Genomic DNA, 23,496 nt, shown 5'->3' on the forward strand with positions numbered 1-23,496 from the left:
GGTTTTTTAACGTGCACCTAAATCTAAGTGCACGGGTGTTTTCGCATTTCGCCCCCATCGCAACCATGGCTGGGATTCGATCCCACGACCTTTGCTTAGCAGCCCAACCCCATAGCCACTAAGCAACCACGGCGGGTAATTTTTTTCTTTTTCTTGCATACGGGTTTGCTGCTAGATTATATAGATCTATAATAAGAAATTTGCAAATACATCGAAGCATCTTAATACACACAGAGAAAGTATCATATCGAATATAATAATTGCGGTAGTATCTTGTATCTGTATCTCCAATACTTGTTGCTCGGGGATCTTGTTGCCCGGGGATGTTGTATCCTGTCATGATACGATTGCAGAGTATCTTTGCCCAGACCTGAGTTGTTTACTGGTTCATATTACGGCAGAGTTCAAATATTTAGCGGTATGAGCCCACAGCTTGCGTTTTAAAGGCAATTTTGGCCCTTGATTACTAGGCCTACGCGGTAGTCTTGGTAACTACGTACTGCGCCTTTCGACTGCGAACTATTCGAACTTATCGCAGTTTATTAAATTCAAATACTTCTGTGTGCAGCCTAACGTTTGTCGTATTACTGCTGTTCATGCCCTTTCTTGCTTTCTTAATTTATGCCTATTTTTCACAGCTAGTGACATCGACTTACAATTGTGCTAACTCCAATTACTATGGCTTCGTCTATAGAGCATTTCATATCATATGCGCGCACTCAATAGTACACGTTTTGAAACAGTGCGCAGCGGACCGGGGTTCTGGCTTCGCGAGCTGCACTTGGCATCCGGCAGATGGCGGCAGAAGCGCCGGCCGAAACTCCGAGCTCGTGGTGACGTCTGCGCACTCCTCTCTCTCTCCCGGCCCCACCCCTAACCGCCCGCGTGGTGGCTAGCGGCGTCAACGGCCGTGTGTAGCGAATTCGGCTCGCGGCTTGCGTCGCGCTCTCCTCGGGTCGCAGCCAGTGGAGCGATAGCTTCACCCCCGGCATCAGCGCGCGGCTCGCAGCTCCCGAAACTTCTCGGCGGCGCGATGAATTCTCGCTCCCCGGACGAAGACGCCGAAGCCACTGCCTACCGGGCCAGCCAGTGTCGTCGGCTCTCCTTCGAAGCCTGAAATTCGCCGCGGCGTGGTCTCCGCAACTTCTTCCCTCGCGAACATTCCCGGGCGGCTTCTCCCAAAGAGCCCGGAATTGATCTTTTCGTTCACTTCGCGCTCGTCCCGCCAGCGTTTGGCCCTCCGCTGCGCTTGGAGTGTAGAAATAAGTTGGGACAAATTATTGACGGAAGATTCTATTGTTGCCGGAGTTCCTGTCTGGTCTGCCGAGGTCGCCGCGGTTCGCTGCGGTTTGACGGTCCCAAACTTGCACGGAACAATCGCCCAGTGCTGCTTTTAGAGTCAAAGAAAACAACTCTCACTGGAGTATCGTCAAATTTAGTTTACGACTACTAGAAGACCTTCCTTGAAGTAGGGACAGCAGAGCGGACGCTTCGCCTATCGCTGCCGGACAGCTGTGTTATTGAACTGACCAACGCCCTTTCTTCACACTTTTCCTTGTCGTCGTCGGGCGCGCGCGTGCGCGCGTTTTCTTTTCTTGTCATCGATACGGGAGGACAAGACAGACAGTTGATGTTGGCGCCGTGAAACGCCTGGTCGCTTAGGACGCACGCCCTCACACGTCGCCGTTGTATTCGCGCCGGCTGGCCCGGCGTGAGCCGTCGTCTGAAGTGCGGCAACGCCGCTGAGCGCTCAGTTCCCGAAAGTGTCTGCTGTCACTTCGGGGTGATTGCACTGGCTGACCGTACAAGAGCCGCGCTCTGTCGTGCGCGTGCGTGAAAGGCCTCTCCTGCGCAGAACGGATTATGTCCGTCTCAAGAGCATTCTGGTGGCTACTGTGCTGGACTTTAGGCTGCCTGTCGCTTCAAGGTAAGCGTGTTCTGGCATTTAGTAGAGGCTATGTGTTTCTACATTATAACGAGTAGTTTGGTTGCTGGCGCTTTGGGTGATGACGAGGTGAGAAGTTATGCTACTGGCCACAGGCATACCTCACCACAATCAATATTAGACTATCAACCTCACAAGAAAATAAATAATAGAAAGCGTGAAACGAATGAAAAAGAGAGGAATATGTAAGTACACACGAGTTAGGATCAAGGCAAGAAAATAAGCCAGAACCAAGCAGAGTGTTTCTTTTCTCCTATGCAAGTGAGTTATATTAATCATCAGACACAACATTATGTGTTCATCAAGGACACATGCTCATAAACGTGCGTGCCACTGCCCACGAAAGACCCTAGTAAACGGCCGAATTGAATATTGATGGAACGTAAATAAGATTAATAAAAGCAAGCAGAAGATCTGTAAAACGTCAGCGGAACACAGAAGTAGATCACAGATTCGTCGAATGTGAACCCTAAGGACATAGTGGGCACATGTGCAAAACACCATAAATTGTCACAGAAATTGAAAAGTAGACCATACACGCGACATTGGCAGTATTCATACATAGTAAACGAGTTAATTGGGTGCACATAGAACACTTTTGATGTTAGAGAAAGGAAATCTCATTTTAAGGACAGTGATAAGTGCTCTCTGATATAAGCATTCTTTACCTAAGTTGTAAGAAGAAAATAAGCGCAGCCACAAGGTTTTATTTTATTTAAGGCATCGCAATCAGCGACAACGTGTGGCCAACGTGATTGTCCCTTCAAGGGAGTCGTCTTGTCCACGTGGAAGAAAATAATATTTTTCACTGACGTCTGTCATGGAGATGTACAATGACGTAAAAGGTATTGATCAATAACGCTGAAAAGCGACCTCGTGATGTCGTCGCAGGGCAGCAAAGCTATAATACGCTCAATCTGTAAATGAGCGTATTAGCTCTAATTGGAAATATTTTTCAAATATTTTCTTCTTATTGCGGTAACCTGAGTGAAAGGAGAGTAAGAGTGCAGGAATATAAATTATGATTTACTGCGATATTCCCATTTTGTTTCCTCCCGCAAAGAAAGCAAATATATATATATATATATATATATATATATAGAAAGAGAGAGAGAGAGGGGGAAGCTTTGGCTCGGGGCCCAACTCCGACGCGGCCTATTCAAATGCATGTGAAACGCAGAAATGCACTTGTGAGATAAGCCCTTGAGCAATTTTATTGAAATTTCTTGCATTTGAGAGAGAAAGGTAAGTTATAGTGACTGTTGGAAGCGGAATTCGATTTGGGGCCTAGGTGTTGTTAAAAGAATTCTAAAAAATTTGGAAGTTCAAAAAAAAAAATATACGAGAAACACGAAGTTCGAAATTGAATTGCTCTGCATCAAGTACTGATATCGTATTTCTTTATACGGCACCCATTAGATCATTCAAAGCGAACGAATTAATTATGTGAATTTATATCTTACGTGAATTCGTTACATTGTGTACGAGGGTTCTGCAAAAGCTGTATTTACATATTACTAATGTTTTTGGGATTCATGTCTCACATATTAATTTTGTCCGCTTTAGATGTACGATTAGCTGCAACTGACAGAATTGGGACATCGTTCGTCATTTCTCAGTTACAGAGTTGTACATTTGATAGTTTCGTTTTCTGAAAATTTGAGTTTCTTGTCAATTTTAAATAAAAATGTGGACGACGTAAATTAACAATTGGAAACCAACAGTTACTAGATTCTAAGTTTTTCTTTTAAATGCAACAAACCTCGTCAATTTCGATGCAGTGGTTGCCGAGAAAAACGAATTAACCTTTTGCGTGTATTTAGATAGGTGCACCCAAGCTAAAGCTTCCTCTTAAGGTGGAGAGGTGAAGAGGGATGTGGGCGAGGAGGATGTGCTCGATTTTACGTTCCAACAAGATTATATAGTGTAGACAAAAAAAATTTGTTTATTTACATTGGGTGGCAGGTCACCTAAACCTTGTAAACACTTCGAATGTCAAAGATAAAAGGAATCCCCGATGCCTGTCTCCACCCTTTCACGGCGTGAACTAAATTACAAAATGACATCGACCATCTAGGCTCGTGTGATTCTGCAAAAGAATGTTCCTGTTGCATCAAGTTCTTTTCGTATGGAAGGACATTGAAAATAAATTTTACAATGAAACTAAATGCAGCATTAGGAGAGCATGGTTTCTTTTGTTCACGACAAGACATGAAAACCTTACATTTAATATAAATTCTATCTAGCCTCACTGCAAAGACATTTATCATCCAAATGGATGTACCAGGGCTTGATGATTTTGACAGCGTTCGGAAAGTCATTCTTACTTTGAGAAATGAAGAAACACGGCGCCTAAACATAATTTAATTTTCGTAGAAAACGTTCTGTCACCACTTTCCGAAGCCAGCTGTCAATGTTTGTAGAAGCAAGCGGTCGTACGCTTCCTGGATGTTGGGATTTGACAAAGCACGGGCCAGAAATGTAAGCGCGGACGGAAGACTTCGAATTTGATTACGAGCTTAGGCACACGAGTTTCTTTTCTTCCTTTTATTTTTCTTTATTTGTTAGCGCTGCACGAAAACGGCTGAGAGGTGAACGAACGTACGCTCTGACGATGATGTCGTAAATTTTCCTTCTCCGTGTTGCTTGCTAACCATCATACCGCTTATGACAGTTGTAATGACGACCTATATTTTCGATTTCCAATGAGAGAACAAGGCCACTTGCGAGCAAGGATATCGAAAATGAAAGATTCTAAGGAAAGTTGTCGTGAGAACGATCAAATGAATAACTAAGTTTCGTTTAAATGCCAGCGAAAGAGAACACGAGACAAGATTGAATTTGTGGCCAGAATAACTTCTTGAGGCGCACTGTCCCATGGCTGCGCCAAATTGCTTTCAGTTCTGTTGAAAACACATTGTGTTGCTTTTCTAGCAGCGATGCCGAGTTGTCACCAGACAGAAAACGGCAAGAGAAAAGAGGTAAAACGTTAAGTCGGGGAGGATAACCAGGTTGTGCCTGGTTTGCTACGCTATGCGGGAGGAGGGATAAGCTGGAAGAAAAGCAAATAAACGAAAGGGGTAACGCGTTTTTCAATTCACTGCTACGGGGGTATCCTCAGAAGAGAGGAACGAAAGAAAGGAGGAAAGAGGGGAGGTTGACGAAAAGGAAAATGCGGCTTGCTACCCAGCACTGGGAAACGGGGGAGGAAGAAACATACGCAGAAAATAGAGAGAGAGAGAAAGAGCAGACACACAATCTTGACTGGTCACGAATACCAGGCGTTATCACAGCGCAGGATACAGCGCAGTACAATGAACACCACTAAATGCTAAGGCTGTTTGTGCAGGCTCTTGAAGACATGACACAAGAATATCCTCAGAAACACTAAACATACTGGCATGCAAAGACGCTTCGACGTATCTGCCTCCTAAACTTATGACCGTAGCATATGTTTCAAGGCGCCAATCTCAACTATACTTCAGAACGCTTTGCTCAAGGGTAATGGATGAAACTGGGTGCATATGCACTTGCGCTCTTCTTAGCACTTCGGTTCCGATTTTTTGTTTCTAGTAGTCAAACTGCATGCCCCTTTGTTCAATGTGCAGAAGAACTCAATACCAAGAATACAGTTGTTTTGGAATCAATGCGTGCCTTCTGAGTTCGCAATAAGTTTTCGAATAAAGATCTGCGATGCTTGATGTAAAGTGAGGCGTGCGAAAGGTATCTTCCGCATTATTTAAAGCCTGGAGGAGCTGGACGCTACAGACTGAATACTTCAGAAAAGTGGGATGAACTACATTGTTATCTCCAGAGCAGTGAAGGTAGGATGTGGAGATGAAAATAAACGAGTGTTAGATTTTAGCCAAGGGATCAGGTTAGAGAGGATGGAAGCATAGGCTTTTTACTAATTTATTTCGCTTGTCTATGGGCTAGGGCGCTATGAAGGATGAAAATTACTCAAAAAAATAATATCTGAATAATATTAAAAAGAAACAAATATTAAACGACATGACGTCACACTGATAAGCTGGGTCAAAATGAATAAATAAATAAATAAATAAAGTTCAAGCCCACACAGACTCGGCATTTCGAATCTAGGCTGCAAAAAACAAACAGTAAAATTGGTCAACGCATAGCAGAGCTTTCCTTGCAAGGTCTGTAGAAGGCCTTGTTCTAAGAATAATACCTAAAGAGCACAGATTAGTTCCTGTTGTTCTAAACTGTTTCTTTAACCAGAGTCCCAATTTATGCTATAATCTCCAGTTACAAAGGCTCTCTTGAATTTACGTTCATTTTCTAGTGGTCTTTCACCTCAGCAAGGTTGCTAAGTACAGTTTGTAAAATTTTAATGTGAAGGATTAGGCAGGCAGCGACCTACTAAAGTACATCAAAAATTTTGATCCAGAAGTAGGTACTAGCACAAAAAGGAAACAGAAAACATGTTTTACTTAATCACACGCTGGAAATAATACCATCTACGTTGACATATTTTCGCATTGAACAAAAGAAACAATCATTAATACTTTTGATTTCTTTTTATAAAAGTGACTATTGCCGTGTTTACTATTTCTCAAGGAGTCATGCTTCCACATAGAGGCTGCGGGGGCAAGAAGTAACCATTGCAGACTCTAAATCTTTCCTGCGGTAAAATAAAAGTTAGCATTGTATCTAGGCAGTCAACAAGAGCTCACCGACGTCTCTCATTCGCACGAGGGCTTCAACCTTTATGTTTCACGGGCGTCTGTCAACACTGGGAAGTCCAAAAAGTAGCGAGACCACAGTCCGCAATGGAGCCAGAATACATCCACCATCCGGTGTCACCACGTCCCCGTGCTACAAGTATGGGCTCAAGACGTGAGTGATTACTCACGGACGTTTATTATCATTCAAGCAAAAACCAAAAGAAAGCACTAAAGTGGCGCGTGTGCATAGGGAAGATAGTTAATTGTGGGGGACTGGCATGCTAGGTGCCTTGCTGAAGACTGTGAGAGACAGTTTACAAGCCGCAGTACGATGCATTCCCCAGTGAGAACTCGCTATGAAAGTGGATAGCTAAGTCAGCAATTGAACGTGTTCTTGATTGAGAACTTAAACCAGCGTCGTTTATTTGTCTCGTTATGGTTCTGGTCGAATCATGTTAGCCGCTGTGTTCATATACTGCGTCCTCCTCGCTGTCATAGCATCATAAACCCGCGGATGTAAGTGGAGATATGAATTACGCCAACTCGTCCAGACGAACGCGCTTTTGAGTCGTCGGACTTCTGGTGTCTTGCTTTCGTAGGCTGCGTTTTGTCTATATCGTGTGACTTCTTGCGGTCATTTGTCTTGCGGGTAGCTTTGAGAATTCAATGCTCACTCAATTTTTTAGCATCTGCGTCTTCTGGTGGTGTTTAACATTGCCCTATAATTCGGGATCACTCGACTGTTTTATGTTTCGCTAAGCTTGCATGAAAGATAAGCCGAACAATCTGCCCTGGCCAATGCAAACATGTTTGCTGCTTTCGGGGCCCCGCAAACTTCTATGATTTTTTTATAATTTGATAAGCTGACATATTACGAGTTTTTTGTCCTTGTTCGCTGCATCCTTGCGAATTCTGTAGAAATTGAACTAAATAATTGTATCAAACATATCAAAACATATTCTTGCAGTGATAAAACGCGCGTCTCTTAGAATGAGGGTGGTATAGGATAACGTGAGCCCACAGGTGACTTAAACAAAGTTTAATTAAATAAGTGAACTTGAATATGCACGGTGTTAGGGACTGACAACAGAGCGATTGCTTATTTCATCCACCCTTTGGACGCAAGGCTTTCAACAGTACGCGACTGTATGTTATTGCGCTATACGTCTAAGAATATATGCTAAGGGCCCATTTTTCTTCTCATATACATGCCACCTATTTCAACAGACGAATACATCTTTCGGTAAAACGAACCGTCATCTCTGAATTCCTTTTTTCATACCTAAGGGCACTTATTTTGCAGCTTATTTTCCCGCTTTTTGTCTTGCCTCATTGCTTGTTAAACATAATATTTATCATCCTTTACAAGCCATGGAAAGGCTAGAATGATAATGAAGTTCCCTCTTGGCCTGCCGTTGTACTAGTGTGTCGAGAAAACTGCCAAAAAGAAGAAAGCTACCGTGAGCGTGGTCTATTTAGAGAGCTTGCATCAGCGCCGAGATACTGACAATGAAGCCCAGCTGCAAAATATCAAGCGGCCACGAACTACATCAGTCAAGTATAGCGTGCCTATTATTTGCGCCTCATGACTTCCTTTTGGTTTCTCGAAAAGAGAGGAAGTCGAATAGAAGAGTAGAAGAGCAGGAAAGGATACGTTAAGCAAGAAAGTGCACAGGAAGGTGGGAAAAAATTCGGCTGTTCAAAGCTAAAGTTTACTTACTCTTCTAAAAAAAATAAATAAAGAACAAACCCGACTAAACACTAAAAAAAAGGGGGGGGGGGGGGGAACAGCTAGTCCGGGCTGCAACTACCGCAATAGCTATAAGGCAAGCTGCGCTGGCAAGGCAGCAAGATCGTGGAACAGGCGCGGCGGCTCTTTTGAGGCGACCGAGCTATACCCTTCGCAAAAACATTTCCTCTGTAGCCTCCGCGCCTTCCGCCCTTCATAGATACGCCAGTTCACGCTGCCAGGAGAAGCGCAAGCTTCCCTCGTCGTCTTGGTCGCCACGAGAGAAAATTTAAGTGATTACATCCTCGCGAGGCGCTCCTCCGCACCATTAAGTTCTATTTCTTTTTCGTGGGCCGCCGTTGTCGGCAGAACCGCTACACCCTCTTCAACCTTTTCGAAAAGCTAAAGGGTTTCTTGGTTAAACGCCGGGCACCTTCTCCATTCGTGCTCCGTCTTATAGTTTTCTTGGAAGCATCCACTTCAGGCAGCTTCATGCTCTTCTCTCCGTTCGATTGTTTCCGTTATTTAAGCAAAGGCTATTAAAGACACGCACAGCGCCTTTTCCACGGTTCGCTGAGGCCAAGTGCCGCATTCAGGTAGCGCCGTTCAAGCGGAAAGACCTGCTCTCGGCACGCTCGCTATTGTCTTCATGCTTCCTTTTCCACGTCCTCACTATTCTTGTTTCATGAGGATTACCTTTCAGCAGCTTTTATCTTGCAGCTTAATCAGGCGCGTTCAACTAATGCAGCGCTTAAATATTAGGTATATACAGGCGCTCTGCTTTTGCCTATATGATGACAAAACTAGTGATAATAAGCTTACTGTGCAAATTCGTGGTATGCGACGTATTACAGTGACAACTACTAAAGAAACCATCACCGCTTTCCATCGCGTCTGTCACAAAGGTTATTGTCATGTCACGGCGGAAGAATTCGGAAGCAAAAGGAGTAGTTGAGTGTGTTTAGGATTGTTGTTGTAGTTTCGCAATGGTTTCCGCTACGCCCGAGATGTCTCTCATAAGAGGACCAGCGTCGTAGTGTCATCGTCACTATCAAAATATTTTTGGAAAGAAACAAAGCAAAGTATTTTGTGATTGTCGATTGTGATGATCTCTGTCTTCACTGAAAGGCGTGAAATCAGTCGTGTAGTTTATTGGATTCCGGCGAACTGGTGAGATCGTTAACGGTGTTTTCTAAAACTATTTCGTTTCCTAGCCTCCCAGAGCTATACAAGCGTATCTGACACCACATCTATCTGATGAGCAAAACGAGAACAAGGTAAAAGCGGGAGCCAACGTTTCGACCAGGCCACCTTTCTAAACATTGGCTCCTCTCGCTTTTACCTTGTTCTAGTTTTGCGAATCGTCTTGAATTGCCATCTCCCGCCTTCCCCGTGTTTTCCTTGGATCATATCTATCAGGAATTTTTAAAAAAGAAGGATGGTGGCATGATCAAAGCCGCCTATATAGCATGCCTGTGCACGCTGCTTTATGACGCCACGCTACTTGGACCGAAATTTTCATTGGCAATCCCAGCGTGACGAATGAGGTGACGTCAAAATACCCGCAGCTTACTCGAGAACTCCAGTGCATTCTCATTAGATATTATCGAGGTCTGACTAGGTAGCAAGGCGTCATGGGTCTAAATGCACCGGCCTTGTGCTATCTCAGGGGAATTGGCGTGATGCGCTCCGTCTTGCCGCTCGACGAGTGTAGGGATGAGGGAAAGGGTAATTGAGAGCACGTCTCATCTTTCCTGGCGCTGCAGAGCACGCCCCGCATGCCCGACTTTGGAGCTCATCTGCGGCGAGTGCAAGATGGCGAGCCGAGATGGTTGGTGGCTTCGTGGGCGCCTTGTTCTAGTGTTGGAGGCCGCGCAATCTCCAATTTCCGAGACGCGTTGAAGAGAGAGGCAGTACGAAGCTCGCCGCTGCTGCGGCTCTTAAGTATTCAGGGTGATCGAGTGACGCCTGCCCACTTCGCCGGTGCGCGCGTGACAGAATTCGTGTTAATTTAATTAATAAGCGAATGTACACTGTAATTTACACGGCTGACGACGCCGCGTAGTTGCTTAATAATTTGCTAACGCTATCACTGGTTGGCCTTCCGGGCGAAACCGTGACTTTTTTTTTTTGCATTTAACTTCTCAATGTATTGGAAAGCCAGAGACGACATACTCAGTTAAATAACAATAATTATCAACGATACCTTACTTAGGCAGCTGTTACGCTCAGATTACAGGATATTCTACTAGTTCTTGCGTATTACTGCGGTAGTAGCTATATTTACACACCAGGCAAATTTTTGCCGTCGCCATGATGTTCCGCACAAAATACAAGTGCGTTAAGATAGCGCTCCGCGCGCCAATGCTGTGTGGTGCGAGAGAAAGCTTGCGAGGGAGATTCGAAAAGCGTGCCCGTTTGAGGCGCGCCGTGTTTCTTCGTGCACAGTGTTAAAGGTCACGTGATCAAGCGTGCGCTATGGGTGGAGAGCGCGCGTTTTCTCATAACCTGTTCGTAGCTGCGTAGGCCCTCCGCGCGGATGAGTGCATACGCGGCCTTCCCGCCTTTCCTTGTAGGTAATCTGCGCTGGGTGCAAAGGTGAGGCGAGTTTGCTGGTGGCCTCACGCGCACTGTCCTCCCATGCGCTCAGTGTTGAAGGTCGCGTAATTTAAAGTTTTGGAGACGCGGCGAAGCGCGAGGCAGGACGAAGCGTTCGCTCCCCGCTGTCGGCGCTCTTGATCATGTCATTGTTGTGACACCAAGTGCGCGTGGTAAACGTGGGAGATGCATTCATGTTTCCCTGTGCATGCGTAACACGATTGTTAATTTTCTTAGTAAGCGAATGTTCACTGCAGCCTATACGGCCAATAAAACTACGAAGGTAATTAACTAAGGTAATAAAACTAAGTTGTCTAATACTTTGCTATTGCTTTCACTGGTTCGCCTTCGGGCGAAACTCTGTATTTTGTTACATTTTCACATCAATGATCTATACCATGGTAATGTATAGCTTTAAACTTAGCTATTTCTTTTTCTAAGACAGACAGAACTTGAAGCTGGAAAAGGCAGAAATATGGTACCTGCGTCTTCTCATAAGCTCCTATATATATATATATATATATATATATATATATATATATATATATATATATATATATATATATATATAGGCTCTGAGCCTTAGAGGCGTAATTCTACGCCTCCTTTTGCGTTTAGTTGTTTCTAAAGAGAGAAAATAAGGCAGAGAAAGGCAGGGAGGTTAACCAGAGGTAGTTCCGGTTGGCTACCCTGCGCAGGGGGAAGGGTTAAGAGGGATAAAAAGAGAAACAGAGTGGAAGGGGGAGATAGAAAGAAAGGGAGACAAGCACGAACAAAGCGCGTACACTACAGAACGGTAGGGGGCGGCATTCTTAGAGTCTGTCGTGAAGCCCCGTAGACCGCAAGAACGTTAATAGCGCGAGTAAGGCCTTCAACGCGGATGTTCTTTCGGAGCATTGGCCTAAAGCTTTTAGTTCTGAAAGTGGACGATTGTCCAGCTGGTCCAGTACCCTGCACATCACTTGTCTCTCAGCACTGTATCGCGGGCAGACACAGATAATGTGTGCGAGCGTCTCGTCGATGTTACATGTGTCGCACGTGGGGCTGTTGGCCATTCCTATGAGGAAAGCGTAGGCGTTTGTAAAGGCAACGCCTAGCCACAGACGGTAAAGCATGGTCTGTTCACGTCGTGGTAATCCAGGCGGGAGGTGCATCCGTATGTCCGGAGACAACGAACGCAACCGACACAGGGTGAAAACATTTGAGTCCCACAGGGGCAAAGTACACTCACGGGACATCAATCGCAGCCCAGCCGCAGCGTCTGTTCGCGAAAGCGGAATGAAGACTCGTTGACCACTTTCATGTGCCGATCGGGCGGCTTCGTCGGCTTGGTCATTCCCGCTGATTTTACAATGTCCTGGAAGCCACTGAAAGATTATGTTGTGTCCCTTATCATAGCTTTGATGATATATGTGCCGAATTTCTGAGGCCAGACTTAGTGTAATTAGAATACACTGGAAGGAATATTTCAGATGTCCGTTTATTGGTAAAAAAAGGAATGATGAAGACTAAATGGGCATCACCTACATTACAGATGTATGTAAGCATTGATTTGTAAAAGCACATAGACCACAATGTACATAGCTTGAGGAAAGAAGTGTGATGAATGTTTACTTGCAATTTATTAACGTATATGTTGGAACCAGGGGAGCATTTCCGGCTGTAGTGTACACTCGGAACGCAGCTTCGAAAAAAACAAAAACGCTAGCACACGAAAAAAAGAAAAAGAATAAGATGCATCATTTGATACAAGTTAGAAATTATTGTTAATACCATCCAAATTTAAAGTGTAAGGCAAGGTTAAGCAGAAGTTAGGTAGCAATTTCCCGCTACATCTATGCGCCACCAGCCAACGGATGAACTATTTAGGTTCAACTTGGCTAGGATCGCAACGACGTTTGTGTGAGAAAGTCTGCAAAGCTTCCAATGTGTGACAAGGCAGCCTAATCGCATCTACTTGTAATAAATCGTAAAGAGCCCCTAGACCACTCTGACCACTAAAATGTATTCTATGGTGGCAGCTGTCACTACGCTCGGGAGCGGAAAAGCCCGCAGAGGAGGAGAGGATTGATTTCTGAATATGTGTGGCTTTTCAAGGGCGCGTAGAACTGCCATTTTTGTCAGAAAGATGATCATCGCGTCATTATGTACACGATATGCATTTTTATTTAATGCGCGTTTACAATGCCATAGGCGGTTGAGGGGTCCTTTAAAAGAATGATTTCTTGGTGTACCTTTTTTTGTCGATTTGTATGCATGTGCACTGGTTATTGGAACAGTCAGATGCGGAAAACAACTAAGCAACAGCAATGCCTATTACTGTGTGACATTTAGACGGCCAGACAGATTAAGGAAGCTGTTCGAAATGTTTATGCATAAAGGAGAAATAGTGCCCTTGAAATCAATTTTATCACCGCCTCTTTCTGCTCACAGTTTCAGGCGGCGGTACGAAATGCTTGGGACCGGGCTTGCGGGCAAAAGAAAGAAGGCAACCTGACGCTACTTTCAGTGTCTTGTAGTCATTTAAAATTGTTGAACTTACATGGCTCGCTTCATTTGCTTCTCCTGCATGCAGTTAGAGAGTTACCGACACTCCGCAGCCACCTCTGCTAGCTTGCGTGCCAGAGTGACATTAAACTTATCCTCATTCCGAATGCAGAATGTATTGACAGTTTACTTTCTCTTTCAATGTTTGGAAAAATATTAATTTTGTGCTGTGTCATAAAGACATCCAGGGAAGCTGCTTCAGACACAATGTCAAAAAAATATATACATAAGAGAGGAAGAGAAAAGACAAAGGAGCCCACGCTTACCGAAGAAGGACGCCGACGAATGTGTTGCAAAAAACAGCTTTTAGCTTATTTTGCAGCTAGATTTAAAAACGACCACGTGCTACGCACCTCGCATCCCCTATGAAAACCCCGAGCGTCGACAGGAAATAAGAACAAAGGGACCGGAGCCTCGTGTAAGCCCGTTCTCTTCCTCGGGCGAAGGTTTAAGGGCGCGTGGGTCGAGACGGGACGGGGCACGCATCTGCGTGTCTCGGTTGTCACTGAAAGCTGGGGTTACGAAGCAAGAAAATCAGGGAAGATGGAGAGGAGACAGCCTTAACCCCCCCGAGCCAATATCGCAGCGCGCTCCGCCTCACCCCAGCGGCCTCGGACTCAGCGTCGCCATTCCTGGGGTCTCGGAGAAACAAGATTAAACAGAGTCGATAGCCTCGCGGACGCGTCTCGAGGAAGCAAAGGACGGGAGAGTGCTAGCAGGGGCGGCACAATGCCGGCAGTAGAATGAGGGACGCGCCACGGCGGCGTTATATAGCCGGACACGGCCTGCAAGAAAGCGGTCGTGGAAGACGACAGCGAAGGGGGATTTTCGTAGTGCCGCGCTCCTTGCGGCATCCGCTGCGCCGAGCAGGAGACAAAGGGTGGTTTACTGGCCAGAGCCGTCGCGAACAGCGCAGTCGTCGGAATGGGACATAAAATGGCGCTAATTTAGAACCAGGGGGAGAGTTAATGCGGCATAAACTTTATGGTGACGCCGACATTTTCCCAGGATGCGACGGCACAGTCGGACGTCGTAGATGTAGTGAACGCAGCGTTGCTTGCGGCTACGCCTCAGCTACCACTCGTTGGTGTTCTTAGAAGTGCTGGTCAAGGTCTTGTACTGGTATGGCTGTATAAGGCAGATGTGATGCTTTATACGAAATAGCGATCGAAAATAAGGTACTCTGAGGTTGAAGATAATACAATTACCATCTCGATCTCATCTAAAGCTCAATGAACTATATGATGCTGTGGCAATAGCTTAAGAGCTCCATAGAAAATTTTTCCTGATACAGCTTTTTTAAGTTCTCATCGAAAGCGCCCTCAACGGATAAAAATGGCATGTGCTTCACTAAAGCGTTCATTTTATTTTTATTTTTTTGGCGTAGGGGTACCTGTACATAGACGCGGATAAATTTTAAGAATATCCAAGCTTCAGTGCATCTGGATAGTAGGCGTAAAGGCACGAAGAAGGGTTGGTCATTATTATATGTTAGAAGAAAGCGACGCCTTTTTACATCTCATAATAAATGTCTTATTCAGTGAGCCTTTGCCTGTCGCACTTACGCAATGAGTGCGGTAACACTTGCCATTCCCGAACATATCTCAAGTGTGATACTTCGGCATTGCGGAAGACACCATGACTCACCGACATTGCGCCATAGAAGAAACAACTCATCACCTAGAGCCAACTTCGCTCCAACAAAAAGGACGTTGTGTTTTATAAATGCTTTAATGCGATTTATATCCACTTTAGATTGTCTTGTTCCGTGTGCGAAGGACTATAGTCTATAGACTATAGCTACTTCCCTGACCGCCTCAACAAAACTCAAAACTGTGTTAAACCTCGCAAAATCAAAAAAAGAAACAGAAGCGCATAAAAATTAAGCCAGAAATATATTTCCTGTTTTTGTAATTTTGTAAACTGATATCTTTGTGTTTTTTCCCCCTAGAACGTAAACTAGTGAAGTAGTCGAACTACTCCATGCCCCATTGTACCATTGTTTAATAGAACAAAATACGGAGAAGTTAGCGAATTTTATTACCTAATTTCTCTATTTTTGGTCTCTCTCCTGAAATCTACAAGCATTTGCAGGTAGTTTGCACAATGCTTCTGAAAAACGTAACCGTGAACACATGCCCATGCGAGACCTAATAGGACCGTAAGGAGAGATACGTGAGCATTATTAGAAAATGTATTTTGATTTCATTGATAATCGTGTTGCCAGTACACCAGTCTTGTTCCATACACAAATAAGAGCAGTTATATTCACTCACTTCCTGTTAGGCGATTATGATTACACGTTTTAACTATAGAGCTACAATTACACAGCCATTCACTTTATGCATTTCTTCTGCTTGTCCCTTAATACAGGACAACGATTCGCAGTATAATTTAGTTTTCGCAAATCCAAAATTTACGTGCGTAGAGAACATCATAACATTACCAAATTTACACAGCGTTTCCCACCGTGAAACTGTGCAGGTCGTTCTCGGTGGTTAGCAATATGGCGCCGTTCTTTCTTATCTTTTATTACAAGAATCGCGGATGCCGCATTCCAAGAGAAAGGTTCCTTTATAAGCACAAAAATAAGTTCGTGCGTTTGAACTATGCGAACAAATGTTTCGAATAAACGACTAATTTCTTTGCTTCCGTTGTGCATTCGCCGTCAACAGTCACACTGTGCCTCTCATCGAATTGGTATATTTAAGTATCAATTCAGAAGAGAGTTCGCCTCGCAGATGAGTTGAAATTTTGCCTCTAAGTGCACATTTTGTTACACACTCAAAGCAAATAGGCTTACAGCTGGACCCATGGCTGTGCTTATCCCGCACCACCTCCTCACGTCCCGAACACTGTCCGGCGTAAAACGGGGCTTTGGACCCCTTTACGTGTTTTTTTCATTCTTTTTCTTACCGTGCTGCTCGCAGCAGGTCGTCACAGCGGAGGTTGTTGCCCCCACCTCGCCGCTACATCGGCGATATCTGCCGGCGGCTATTCTGGCCGTCACGGCGTGGCACATACTCACTTAAAAAATGGGAAGCCACATAGGGACTTCAGGGAGGGGCACGGTCATGCAACCTCGCTGCGCGAACCAGCCGCAGGGCTGCCGGGAGCGGATGGGGAAGGGGAGATAAGGATTTGCTGTAGAAATATACAAAGCACAAAACCAGAGGGAGGACTGAAGGGCACGCACAGGCGTTAAAAAGAAAGTGTGCACAATCTACATTCTCTGATCTTCTTTTCGGTGAACGCAGCATGGCGATCAGTTGCGGTAGCCGAAATGAACTCTTTCACTATACTGTTCTCTCACGCGAATATGTGTATTTTTCCTTTTTTGTCTCTCCTTTCTGTCCCGTTGTTTTGCGGCTTCGTGTGCGCGACTACAAATCAATAGCATTCTTTCCTCGCGACCCCCGCACTTCCATTTAAGGGCAGAAATAAACGAGGGGGAAGATAAGGCCAAATACACGACTGGAAATAGAATCGCGAGCGTAAGGAGCGCGGGGCAGGTGTCTGCAGTTTGGCCAGCGTACAACACAGACCGTCGCGGTGTTTGCGCAGCCCAACATGGAGCAGCGGTATAGCCACCACGCTGCCTAATGGCTGGGGCGTGGCACCGATCTCCACGGCTTCCTCTTTTTTCTTACTCTTTTTTTTTTCTCCGCGATTTGCGATCTGCCTCATCGGCTCTTTGCTTGTCCGAGGCGTACTGGGCAAGCATAGTGGAAAGTGGTGAGAAGTGGACTGAAAAAAGATAAAAACGAAAAAGAAACTAACAAATGTGGCTGATGTGCGCGTGCTCAAGGGAGTAAAAACCCATTGCCTGGTTCTTATTGATTCCTTGCCCTGCGCAGGTTAAGTGAGAAAGTCTCGGGGAGACGAATGATTCTGCGTTGAACGGCCATGAAAACGCCAGCTACTCACCGCAGACATAATCGCTGCCTTTAGCTTCTGTCATTTCATGCTTCCCTTTCCCGCTCACTCGAATGTCGGTCAAATGTGTACTTTCTAAACGCTGTTTCGTTTCTTCATCACTATCATTTCCCCCAAGAATGGAATGGGAGAAAGGGAAAGGAAGAGAGAAATTCAATGTTTTTGACCATGTGAAGCAATCAGCCTGCGAATGCGTTCGGTACTCGCACTTGTGTGAAGGAAATGCCTCTCCGTCTTTCCCTCCGTTTTTAAACTTCTCGCCGGCTTGCCCGTGAGCGGTTATCGCCCCCTCTCCAATCGCGCAGTTTATTCTAAGGCTACTTCGAGTTGGGGGGGGGGGCGTCGCATACGTGAGGTTGCAACCATGTGACTCACGACGAGGCAGACGTTGGTGGTGTGCTTTGAAGGGGCGCACGCTAGCTGCGTATGTTGCTGCGCGGGCTCACCTACACTTCTCCCTCCGCACCTCCCCTCCCCCAACCTTCCTCTGTATCACTAATACATGAAAGTCAAATCGGTGAGCAGCTGCAGGCAATGAAAATCGCCTGTGAGTTCAGGCATCTGCTGTCGCACCCGAATGTGCCGCGACGCCGCGTACGAGCAGCATACACCTTCACACATAGTTGAATTTATATTATATAAACTAACCTGTAATGTATAAGCTATATAAATAGATTATACTACGGTCTACCTAGGATCGAACGCATAGCTCGAGATGGTCGTGAGTGTATAGCGAGCGCATGGGTCGCATGGTGTACGCTGTATTTGAGGAAGCTAAGCCGAGGCATAGTACACGCATTAATATTACGTGTTGAGCAATTTATAAATTACACGCGTTAGCTGTCCCTGTCGTAAAGATTTCTCATCATTATATTGCAATAATATCGACAGTTCACATGAGCGTTTTCCACAGATACAGCAGGCATTTTCCTGCAAGGTGAGGCAAAGTTTAGAGACTCGTAATCTCACGGCAGTGTTCTCACTGCACATAACTGCGAAGCTTGGCCCGCAAAAGGAGTTAGGTTTACAGTGTTCGGCCCCCTTTCTACATGTGCGTTTCTTTTAGCGCTAATTGTTCTCAAGAGTTACGCAACAACAACTAAAAATCCAACAGTTCATGCCTCTAGCTTATACAACGTTCGGCTGGTTCATTCTGTTGCCGACAGCGCGCTCAACGGTATTGCCTATTGGTCTGCCTTAGGAGAACCGCCAAGAGCTGCCGCGACGCGGGGACACGATGTTGAAATAAACTGCGCGTACGCCGTGCTGCGCTGCACAAAGCGGCACTCTGCACACAGCTAGCGCATGACGTTGCACTCTGCACTATTCGGTCGTTACGACACAACAGCGGTTCCTTGACGCTGACGCCGTGCGCAACTCCAAGAAAGGAATGATAATGAAGTCAGCCTCCGTCAGCCGAAGACGGAGGCCGAAGTTCTACAAGAAACAGCCTAAGCGGCGAAGAGAGCGCGGCCTCAGCTCATGCCTATTCCGCGCTGCAAGCGTCTGATGCTGAGCAATCGCTTCTGCCGCCAGCCCGGGCCGATTCAATAAGGGCGAGTCTCCGTCGGGCAATGACTCTGCGAGAAAGTGTGAGTGAGGCTGATGCCGCGCCTAGCAGCGGACACTGCTGGCTAATGCAGATGGGTGTTCAGTGGACTCCCGCATTGCTTACGCCTTTAGAGAAGTAGCTGCGTATAGTCCCGTTTTAATTGACGGATTGTTAACTACGAATATCGAAATGCGTGTGTCGGGGGAACCGAGGGGAATACCGGACGGAACGTAAGGGTTAAGATGGTATTGCGAGCGCCCAGTACGGTAGGGATTATGAAACTGCATGTGCAATTTGGATACGGGTTACGCTGAGAACTCACAGCTTCTCGTTAATTAATTTGGAAATGAGAGCGCCCCCGCGGCATGCTTGTTTACAGAAAGGTAGTAGCAGATGCTCGGATTCTCAGAATGCCAAAGGCTTGCATGGCGCCGGAGTAGTATGTGAAGAGGCCCACCTTACTTTGGAGGATATTAACTTCTAGCCCGTCATCGCCACTCCACGAAAATACTATAACAAAATCGTGTCGGCCATCATTAGCATATACGAGGGTTTCTGGGCGAGCTGCCTGTTTCTACAGCTGCGTACTACGTGGCGCCTGTAGTAAAATGGCGCGCCCCATGCACTGCCGTGGTCATATGTGGTGCTGACGAACCCTCGCAGGGCCACATCTATGGTACACATACGTGAATGCCCAAAAAGTGTACGGAAGGATAGCAGTCGTTATAGCTGACTTGTTAGAGCATTACACACGCTATGCGGATGCTGTTGGTTCGATCGTCACTGGCGGCAAGTTGTCTTTTTGTACACTTTCATTACCCTTTTTTGCTTACTATTTCCACATTTTAATTAAAAACACAGTTGATTTTCCCTACGGTATTATTGGCTTCATTTCCGGTTGGCTCCAAATGATGTGACTACTTAAGTATTTTCCGTGGAGCCTGAGCACTCAATGCAACTGAACACTCAGCAAAATATGAAAAACAAATCACGAATTACTAATGCACCAACTGCCTTACACGATGCCATAAGATGGCAGGCTGTCCGGCTTTCAAATCGAAGGACGTGCGGTTAGAGCGCATGTAGATAACGTTTTTTGCACTAGACATTCCTTTCAGTTTTTTGTGTAAGGCATACAGATATTGCCTTCAACACAAATTGACGCGAACCCAATTTTACATGGTCTAGCTTGATATACGGATACCTATTTGACAGTTGAAATAATTCACTTGAGGCATAAAAATTCAGTCAATGCGAGTAAATTAATTCTGCGCGGAATACCTCTGCGGCGAAGAATAAAATGTGCGGAAACTCCACAACCGAAACACTCGGTTCCCACCTATGTGTCACACGTCCAGAACATCACTTCCCTCTGACGTCAGTGCATGCTAGAGTCGTTCCTGGCCAGAACCGAAATATCTCATGGATGTAAACAGCGCCGGCGTGAAGCTTCTTGGGTGAGGCGCGTGCTGCCCTCACACGGAGAATGAGCCCAGCAAAGCAGGGCGAAAGCGTTCGAACTGGTTGCTGAACGACGTGGCTGAATTAGAATGGCGCATTATCGCAGTATTTCGCGAGTCCGCCTGCACCACGTTATGCTATGTCATCTGTAAACGATGACCACAGCCCAGTAGACGGGGTCAGTGCGAAGGAAAAGAAAACATGTCTCATTGCGCAGTGCTGGTCTGGTGAAATCACGAAGCAGTGCTTTCAACGAAGACATTCGAGGCTCGAGTTTTCAAGAATAGGGCTGATTACTTCTCCACTATGTCTTCTTTCAAGAACGATCAAAGAAAGCTATCTCTGTTTCCTCTGATGCTTTTAATAGGCGTAAGACCGTCTGTAGCTGTAGCACGAATTGGGCTCAGCACATACTTCGCGCACATAAAGTCTGGAGCACTTGCGAAAGGCTAAAGAAAAAAAAAATCTGGCAGAAAACATCACAGCATGACTTTAGCATTAAATCAATGTACAGACCGCCGTACATTGCAAGTCAGCAATACACACTGTTATTGCTTATGACATCCTTATTTACAATCTGCAGTGGAAGAAATAGGCTAAGAACGCTAATCGCAATGATACACTCACGTGCCACAACGTCACCACAGACGACAACGTCTACAACTTCGGACGCCATAAAGAAAGCTGCTCTAAACAAGGCCTCCCAACCACCGCTGCAGTCTTGTCCCACTGGCACTTACTTCAAGTGAAGTTTGGCGCGATTGCATAGGTGGCGCCTTTTCAAGTGTAAGGTTTATGTTCATTGTAAGCTAGATCAGTGTGTGTTCTCACTTTCGTCACTCGGGCACGCAATTTAATTTTTGTGCCACTAGCGGGAGTGACGTTTCAGGGACTAGATATCAGACAGCAGCAGCCAGCCAAAGTCGGTGCAGTAACCTACGAATAGCATTTCGCAGTTATTTTTTCCTGTAGCGCAAATAGCACAAGGACGTGCTTGTGCTATTTGCGCCACAGGAAGAAACTGCAAAATGTTACACCAATAAGCCCGAATATCTACACTTATGGACTTTATGAATGGCAGTCACTATGAAACAAAAGCAGCACCACACTTCTAGAGTTTCATTATTTCATACAGTTATCAAGTTGGCCTGATCCTGAAAACATTGCCTAAATTTTTAGGTGGTAGTCGTAGTTCTAGCATTTACGTTGATATTACGATTAAAAAAGGAAACCTTCTATCTTGTATGGCAACAAAGAGGTGAAGTGGGCAGACATGTAATTCTTCGTCTTCTGTAGTGACGCCAATCCCAGTAACTTGTCTTATACTTCTACACGTTCACGAGGTAGGCTTTGCCCACAAGAAAAGTGGCGTGTGGACGGGCGCGTAGATAGATCGACATGGACGTTTGTACTCGACGTTGGCATAGTGTATAAAAAGCCGCCGCTATTCCCAAGAGATCGATAACGGTTCGCTTGCCACGTGAAGAACTTCCGTCACATTAATCAATATAATCGGTGCCTGGTTTTTTTGTTATGTCTGATTATACAAATTGTGTATGCTTTCCTAACTTTGCAGAAGTTTTCAGGTCGATATGCCGGGTGGGCTTGATGTGGAACTGCACTTCTTTTTCCGGAAGTTCCACGTGAGAAAAATTTAAGCTCTCCAGCTGTACCTCTGCGAGGAACTCGCAACGTGGCCGCAGCTTTGAGCACTTAATTTCATACAGGTTAGCTGAAAACCGAGCTTTTTACGGCGTATATAACAAACAGTGACACATATAGCTTGGATTTTTTTGGTTCAAAGAAGAAGGGCGAGTGGTCTGACATGTTCATCGTTCTGTATACGACAGTCACGCAATACCTTTCTTTTCTTTCGTAGGAATACTGTGGGCTTTAGTGGCAGCGTGAGCTGTTCTGTAATCTATATTTGCCTGCGCTCATTCGACAGAAGTCACATATTTTGCACCAGTTCTACAAACTGCAGTTGCTACATACATACAAAACACGCAACTTCTGCGTTTGTCTGGCAGTTTGACAAGCAACAGTTAGTTCACTGGCACTAGCAAAGGCACGATAACTCTCCAGTTAACGTCATTACATATAAAGGGAATAATCCAAGTGAAAAGGAGTACACGTCGCCAGCGAAAGGCGGCAGCTACTCCTCCATTTATATTCATCTGTATAAAAAATGTTGTTTGGAAACATCACGTGCAGCAGACGCTGAATTCTCAGTGAAAAGCAATACGACCTTATGTTGTCAACTAGTTTGAAGCGCGAAGTTACCTTTTCAGCTCTATGCAGGAGGGGGGGGGGGAGGAGGGGGTAGCTAAGTGTAATTTTACCTGGAAGAACAAATAACAGTTTAAAAACTCCGTTGTGAATGATTCGGTGGCAACTGCAGTTGTAATGATGTGTCCAGGTAAGCGCATGTGAATGAGCACGAAGTTATATGAGCTCTCTCTCTCTCTCTTTCACTCCCCCATCACCATCTGCACACGTAGGGTTGCAAAGTGGACAAAGCGTAGATAACCTCCCTGCCTTCCTTCCTTCTTTGTCTCTCTCCTTCCATAAAACGCATTTTCATGCATAAATGTGTACCCTTGGGCGGAAACTACAAAGTCTGTAGATGTAAATGTATCACCTGTGTATAAATGGGCGGTTTCTTGGGCAAGCTTTCTAATTCATGCACGCTGAGCATTGCGCCTTGAACCGTAAGGAGTAAAGTGTGCCTGGCCTCATAATACGGGTGCCAATACCTGTTCCTGTCGTTAATAAGAAACACCGAGTTGCGGCGGCAGTATGCTGGAAGAAATGTGCCCCACCCTTTATGGCATGCCTCTTATCAGTTTACCTTAGACTTTAACGTGGCCACGTATTCATATCAGGTACAACGCAGACGTTCTAGACAATACTGTGCCGAGATGTCCAGCGGGACGGAATCATATTAAGACCTCCTTGGGTGAACACGACACCATCTCTTGCATTCAAGAAGCCATGGTGATCACTCCTCACATAACGAGGAGGAGGAGGAGGAGGAGGGAAA

The 23,496-nt window shown here is 45.5% G+C and overlaps 1 protein-coding gene across 1 annotated transcript in view; it reads left to right on the forward strand.

The window, feature by feature from the left end:
• Window positions 1-897: 897 nt before the first annotated feature.
• LOC126532146 (uncharacterized) overlaps window positions 898-23,496 on the forward strand; it is an 84,077-nt gene continuing 61,478 nt past the window's right edge. The window contains exon 1 of the mRNA XM_055071157.2: window positions 898-1,927. Coding sequence (XP_054927132.2) covers window positions 1,864-1,927 — 64 coding nt within the window. The 5' untranslated portion in view covers window positions 898-1,863. The remainder of the gene's footprint in view (window positions 1,928-23,496) is intronic.

The sequence above is a fragment of the Dermacentor andersoni genome, chromosome 5 (assembly GCF_023375885.2).
Source record: "Dermacentor andersoni chromosome 5, qqDerAnde1_hic_scaffold, whole genome shotgun sequence".
Lineage (NCBI taxonomy): Eukaryota > Metazoa > Arthropoda > Arachnida > Ixodida > Ixodidae > Dermacentor > Dermacentor andersoni.